At 65.1% G+C, this 7,075-nt stretch overlaps 2 protein-coding genes across 2 annotated transcripts; both read right to left on the bottom strand.

The window, feature by feature from the left end:
* Positions 1-279: 279 nt before the first annotated feature.
* MNEG_6098 (hypothetical protein) lies at positions 280-3,304 on the bottom strand (the record flags this gene model as incomplete). Its single annotated transcript, XM_014045429.1, has 7 exons — positions 280-504; positions 790-969; positions 1,254-1,284; positions 1,586-1,671; positions 1,972-2,121; positions 2,580-2,916; positions 3,168-3,304. 7 exons carry the CDS (start codon positions 3,302-3,304, stop codon positions 280-282), a joined length of 1,146 nt encoding a protein of 381 aa, XP_013900883.1.
* A 1,658-nt stretch (positions 3,305-4,962) lies between these two features.
* On the bottom strand, positions 4,963-7,024 carry MNEG_6099 (hypothetical protein; the record flags this gene model as incomplete). The annotated part of the gene is made up of 4 exons (XM_014045430.1): positions 4,963-5,673; positions 6,144-6,235; positions 6,504-6,589; positions 6,945-7,024. 4 exons carry the CDS (start codon positions 7,022-7,024, stop codon positions 4,963-4,965), a joined length of 969 nt encoding a protein of 322 aa, XP_013900884.1.
* Between the last annotated feature and the right edge of the window lie 51 nt (positions 7,025-7,075).

The raw sequence follows: 7,075 nt of genomic DNA on the forward strand, positions 1-7,075 counted from the left end.
CGGATTGGGGCGCAGCAAATGCCGCTGGGTGAGGGGGTCCTGCCCGCCCTCCCGAATCCTGCACACGTGGTGTGCGTTGTTTTGTGAATTGCACTACAGTGAACTTTGCGCGAACGGGCGCGAATGGGTAATGTCCATTGTGAGGAAGGTAGGTGACTGGGTGAGACGAGCGGCGGCGGCCACACTGGCGAGGAGCCCGCACCGCGTCACCGCGCCGCAGCCGCCGGGCCGCCAAACCCTGATTGACGGAATCCAGATCTCAGCTCCCAGATCCCAGATCTACAGGCCGTCGGTCGTCGACCGCCACGCCCCCTGGCTGGCGCAGGGCAGGCCGCTCGCCGCAGGCACCCTGACGCTGATGTCGTCGGGCATCGAGTAGACGTGTATGAACCACAGCCCCAGCTTCTCCAACGCGCGCCGCTTGGCATGACCGCCCGACAGGCAGACCGCGTGCACGTAGGCGCGGCGGTCGTCGCAGATGTCTTTGAAGCCGTCCGGCAGGCACTGCGAGGGCGTCGGGGATATGTGAGGAGGGCGTGAAAAGTGAGGGGCAGGGGCGCGTGCTTTGGAGCTACGCCTAGTCTGATCGACGAGGCCGCTGTGCTGCGCTGGATCGGATCCGTTTTGGCAGGGAACGCATGTGATTCGTGTGTGCAGTGTGGTGAATTCGGCCGGCCGGCGCATTGAGAACGAGGTGCAGGAGCTGCCCCAGGATGTGAGAAAAGGGGCCGCAGCGCCAGCACGGCACGGCAACGGTTAGGGGGCCCGCAGCAGCCGTCCCGCGCGCACCATCTGCGCGCGCCCGTCGAACTGGCTGGGGTGCGGCTTGATGGCTGCGATGCCCTTGTTCTTGAGGGCGGTGCACTCTTCCCGCGTCTCGCAGGTGTCGTAGGGGCTGCCTGGGTGGTGCTTCATCCAATTGAGCCACAGCTGGTTGCCGTTCTTGTTGCCCTGCTGGAAGTAACCCACCTGGTGAGGGCGGCGGGGGCAGTGGCAAGGGGAGCCGTCAGTCAGTCAATTTGATGTCAAAGTTGCATCACCGGGGTCGAAGGCGGGGGTGGGGAGGGGCCTCACGCGGGTCCCCGGCGGGATGAGGCGAGGCGGCGACGTCGCAACGTGAAGAGGGCGTATGGTGCGGGGTCGGCCACGCGGTCAGGGTGCAGGACAGCACGCCGTTTCGGACCGTTGCATTGGATAGGAGGCCGTGGTGGGAAAGCGTGCGGCTGCCCTGAAGCCCAACGGGCGCCACTCACGATCCACTCTGTCATCATCTCCCGCGTGCGGCTGCGGGGGCGGCAGCGGGGGTGAGGGTGACGTGCACGGTCAGCGGCAGACCTGCGGCGGCGCGTGCCGTGCCTGTCCCCCCGCGCCAACATGCAAGGATGCCCCTGGGCCGCCTAGGAGCTCGGCCCCCACGACAACGCGGCAAGGCGCAGCCGCATAGCAGGCGCCGCCGGCCGCTGAGTTTTGGTTGCAGGCGTCGGCAGCGCTGGCGGTCGTAGATTTCCCCTATTGTTGGGGCGCCGCCCGCCTAGCGGTCCTGCACAGCACCGCCATTGCCCAGAGCCAAGCAGCTGTGCCTCACAAGTTGTTGCGTATGAAGAAGTTGCCGCTGTTGAGATACTTGCTCACGGAGGTGGTGCCGTCGCTGTTATTCTTGATGCGCGCCTCCTGGCGGGGTACATTGGCGGACGAGCAAGGGAAAATCGTTTCACAGCTTGGTAGGGCCCCATACGCAGCACCATACCCATGCGCATGTAACTGCAGGCTATCCCTGTCCCCTGCCTCGCCTCTTGCTGACGACACCAGACAGACTCCTTGCATGCCATCACAAGAACAATCAAGCACACACACACACACACACACACACAAACACACACACGCGCGCTCGCACACACACTCTTCACACACACACACATGCACACACGCACACACACGCACGCACAGCGCACTCCCATCCAGCCCACCCACCGTCATGAACGTGCCGTCCGCGTTGTATTCGTCCAGGAAGCGGTTGTAGTTTGGGAAGGCCTCCTTCAGGAACACAATGTCGGCGTCAAAGAACAGCACGTCGTAGCCCTGCTCGAAGATCGCGTCGGTGACCAGGGTCTTGGCCCACACCTGAGCGGGTGAGTGTGTGTGTGTGTGCATATTGGTGTGTGTGTCTGTTGGCTGACGGAACAGAGAGCGTGTGTGTGTGTGTGTGTGTGTGTGTGTGAGTGAGTGTGTTTGCACTTGTGCGTGAATGTGTGCAGCGGTGAGAGTGCATGAGGAATTGTGTGTGTGTGTGTGTGTGTGTGTGTGTGTGTGTGTGTGTGCGCGTGTGCAGGTGTGTTTGATGCAGATGCGCTTGGGGTCTGATTCAACGATGACTGGGGGACTGCTGTGAGGGGTAACAGGGCTTGACTGCTGCCTAACAGCCCCACCCATTGCTATGGCAGGGCACGGCCTCCGCTGCGCATTGCCTCCCCCTTCCTCCCCCAACACACACACATACTCGTACACGACACACACACGCACACACGCACGCACACACCCACATGTGCATGCGTGTGCGCCCAACATTCCCCATCACCCACCAGGTTGAACCACTCCTGCGTGTTGCGCCCCGCGTCGCCCTCTGTTGAGTGCTCCATTTTGAAATCCTTGTGCTTCACCACCCGCGTCGCGTTGTAGCACGGCAGCCGCAGCTCAGTGCAGTGCGCGACGCTCGCGTCCCCCACGGCGGCCACAATATAATTGTGCGCCTTGCCAAACCGCACCAGCGACACGATGCAGTTGAGCGCGATGGGCGCAAAGCCATGGTTGAACACGACCAGGGCGATGGCGTTGTTGATGGCCTGTGCCTTCAGGAGGGATGGCAGGTCGTTATGCAGGCCCTCCCAGCGGAAGCTGCCGTCGCGCTTGTGAAACTCCCTGGGGGCAGTTTCGGGCCGGGCGGAGGGAGCGGTGCGGGGGGTCTGGGGGGTGGGGGCGGCGGACGCTGGTGCCGGATGTGCTGCGCCTGCCCCAGCTCCAGAAAGGTGGGAAGCCGGCCGCGGGCGCGGCACAGCTGCCTGCTGGGGTGGCTCAAAGACGCACGCTGCGGCAGGCAGGCATGCAGGCGCGCGCAGGTACGGTCTCGTGGACTCTGCAGGCAGGCATTTCTCGCGCACTCGCGTGCGTACCATGGCAGCAGATCCGAGTCCCCCATGACGCCCGCATCCGCCGCCGCGTCCTGCCCAGCCACCGGCGCTGCCACGTACAGCAGGGCGGTTGCCAACCACAGCAGCGCGCGCGGCATCCCGTGGGGCGCGCGCCGCATGGGGCCGGCACACCCGGGTGGTGGCTGCGCGCCCGCAGTGGGCTGGCGATATGCGATGAGGACACGTCAGCTGCGCGCGAGTGCCGCAGTGTAGTGCCGCAGCAGCGGCTGTGCCGCCACCCGATGTATCGTGATGTTCACACTAGGCGCATGTTGGTATCCGCGCCGGGCACTCACCTGCAAGGGATGCCTGATGGTTCAGACTTTTGTCCTGGACGCTCGCGTGAGTCACGTTGCAATCCCTGGCAGTGTCGAAAATACACTTATAAAACCATTTCTGTGTGTTGGATGCCGTTGACTGAGCGATTGATGGGGGTGTTGGTCGTTCAGTGGTTCGACCAGCGGTCCTGCAGTATCGCGGCACGCTACTCTGCTGAAAACGTAAAACTCACATCCAACGCCCGGTGTCCCGACAGGAGCGCAAAACGCGGGCTGGCGTGGGAGGCGCGTGCTGGCGGTTGTGGGACACCCGGTAAGTACTGCAAGTGGAGCTGTGAGCAATGCGTTCCCATTAGTTACCCCACCCTGCATTGTTGAGCAAAGGAAACCCACCATACTTCATCAATGGGTCAAATGAGGCATCTATTCGTGTGTGCACACATGGCGAGGCAGCGGGTTTCGGCTGACAACACAGTAATTGGGATGATGACCACTTTCCACTTGCGCTGGCTCTTGTGGCTGGTCAGCGGCTGGTCGGACCGGATACACCGCTTTTTATCAACAAGCCCAATGATATAATACAACAAATCAGTTGATTGTTCATCGACCTGGGGGATCGTTTCCTGGGGAGGAGGCCCAAGTGCCCTGGTGCCAGCCGAGTGAGAGGCCCAGAGCATCTGCTGTACTGCTAGCAGCACCGCCCCAACACCTGCGGTGGCCAGCATGGTGGCACCACAGTGCCACGCCTTGCCCTCTGGTCTGCAGGGCGGGCTCTGCATTCGCACGGGCGTGCACTCGCGGCCATTCCGCTGGTTGGCTCGTGCGTGCGTGTACAGTACGGGTACCCTCTCCAACCATCCACTGCAGGGGCCTGCGCTGCCAATCACCAACAGGGCCAATGCGCGTCGGAGACGCCGCGGGCGTGATGCCCTTCCTTAACCGCGCATGCATCGCGCCTGTTGCAGCTGCCCAAAGAGGCCGTGCACGCAACGACGGCCGCCCAGCGCAGCCGCGCGCCACCGCTTGCGCCGGCTTCAAGGGGGGGAGCGGCTGGGCGGCCGTCAAGCGCAAGCCCAAGCATGGGTGCCCCCGTTTCATCGTCCAGGACGCCCTCCTCCCTGCCCCACCGCCTCTGGCGCTCAGCAAGGGCCTGCCGGTGGCGCCAGGTGGTCGCGTACAGGCTTGAGCTGACCACGACTGGCAGCAGCCGGCGGTCTGCGGCCCCTCAATTACTGGATATGCCCCCACGGTCCTGCAAGACGACCTGTCTAGATTACCGGGGCAACGCACGTCACCGCGGGGTGCAGCATGGGCGGTGTGGCACCCCATCACCATGGGGGAAAGCGTGCAAGATGAGATGCCAGCACGATGGGCCGGGTTTGCAATGCATGTTGCGTGTGCGTTTTCAGACATAAAAGTGGAGGCGCCGCCAAGCAGGCGGCGGAGAAAATGCCAGCAACAGCCGGCGAAATGACACCCGCAACCAAAGCGCGGGCGGGTCATGCCCACTCCTGGGCGGCGCCGCCGCCGGCCACGACGACCGCCGCGGCTGGCGGCGCGGCCACGGGCGGCGCGGCCACGGGTGGCGCAGGCGCCAGCTCGGCCACCGGCGGCACGGGGTCTGCTGCGGCCTCCTCGGCCGCGCCGTGTGCAGCGTCCTGCCCCAGCCGAGACCCCGTCGGCGACTGCGCCTCCGCCGCCGGCCCCCCGCGCAGCGTCCCGCCGGCGCCGCCCAGCGTCCCGCCCAGTGTCCCGCCCCGCGGCCCGCCCAGCGTGCCGCCGCCCTCGCCGCCGCCGACCACGCCGCCGGCGAACCCCGTGCCGGCCGCGGCCGCCGCGCCCACCACTGACAGTTCCTTCAGCGGCTTGAGCATGTCGAGCACCCGCTCAAAGCTCGGCCGGTCGCGGCTGTTCGTCTTCCAGCACGCCAGGATGATGGCCGCGACCGCGGGGTCCAGCTCTGGCGGCAGCTGCAGCCGCTGGCCGGCGAACCCGACGGCGCCGACGACCTGCATAGGGTTCAGGCTGTGCCACGGCTCCTGGCCGGTGACGAGCTCGTAGAGCACGACGCCGTATGAATAGACGTCACACTTCTCGTCTGAGGGCTCGTTGCGGAGAATCTCGGGGGCCATCCATTCTGGGGTGCCGCCGTGGGACTTGGACGTGAGGAAGGTGGTGCTCTTCACCCGCGACAGGCCAAAGTCGCAGACCTGGGTGTGGTAGTGTGTGTGTTGTGTGTGATTATGTGTGTGTGTGTGTGTGTGTGTGTGTGTGTGAGTGCACTCACGCACGTGATCAGCGGCCGGCGCCCCTGAACCCGCCGTACAAAGTATCAGCAGGCGGCGTGGTGGGTCAGATTGCCTGCAGCTTGTTGAGCAGGGCGGAGGGCGCAAGCCGCAGCTGCCGCCCAACGCCGCGTGTGCTGGCTGCAGTTGCCCTCGCTGCACGGCCCAGCGCGACGCAGGATGCCCCGGTGCCGGCGGACGACCCTGCCTAGGACGGCCGTCAAAGGAGCTGCCTTTCCCAAAATCATGCACATGCACATGCACAAGCACATGCACATGCACATGCAGGCGAACACAGACATTGACATTGACACACACACACACATACACATCAACACACACACACACACACACTCGTGCGTGCATGCAACCCCCCTGAAACCCTCGCCCCGCACCTTGACAGTCCAGTCCCTGTCCACCAGCAGGTTTGGGCTCTTGAGGTCGCGGTGCACAATGGCGGGGCGGCTGCTGTGGAGGTAGTTCATGCCTGGGGGGACGCAGTGAGCGGTGGAAGCATTTTGGGGGAGGGTGATTGGAGGCGCTGGGAGAAGCAAATCGACAAAATGCTGGTGTCAGGAGGTGGGCTGGTTGTGCGTCAGGACGGGGGTGGATTCATGGGATGGAAGCACGAAAGGCCCACGAGGCCAGCAACCACAGCGCGCGTTGGGCAGGGGCGGCGGCAGGGGCGTGGCCCCCGAGCGGGGAGCTCCAAGCTCGTCCTTGCTCCCAGAGCGCGCGCTGTCTGCCATGCGCACCCCGCGCAATGTCGAGGGCCATCTGCAGCCGCCGCCGCGGGTCCAGGTCCGCCTTGGCGCGGTGCAGCAGCCGGTACAGGCTCCCCCTGTGCAGGGAGCAACGATGGAGGCCGCGCCATGATTGTGACCATCAAACAGCACGCTGCCTCGGACTGTGAGGAGCCACGGGTCCGGGCGCGCGCGTGTGCGCCCCTCGCCTTGCCGGGCGTGCCACCTTTGGCGAGGGGCGGGGGGGCGCCCGCCGCTAACTCCTGCCCTCCCGGCCTGCCTGGCGGTCCCGCAGAAGCCATTACCTCAGAGAGCGCCGCGGCCCTCGCCCGCTGCGCTCGCTCCCTCGCTGCTCGCACGCCTCCCACCCGCCCCTCCCCGTCACGATAAGTGGAGCCAACCCCCTCGGCCCGATAAAGAGCCAAAATCCCCCTAGCTCGCCTGGGTATGAACTGGGTCACGATGGCGAGCTGGTTGGGGCGCGTGACCGCCCCCATGAAGAGCACCACGTTGGGGTGCCTCAGCCGCGCCATAATGTCCACCTCATCCTTGAACTCCTGGGGGGGGTGGGGTGGGGTGGGGTG

Source organism: Monoraphidium neglectum, assembly GCF_000611645.1.
Source record: "Monoraphidium neglectum strain SAG 48.87 unplaced genomic scaffold scaffold00961, whole genome shotgun sequence".
In the NCBI taxonomy this organism is placed as follows: Eukaryota; Viridiplantae; Chlorophyta; class Chlorophyceae; order Sphaeropleales; family Selenastraceae; genus Monoraphidium; species Monoraphidium neglectum.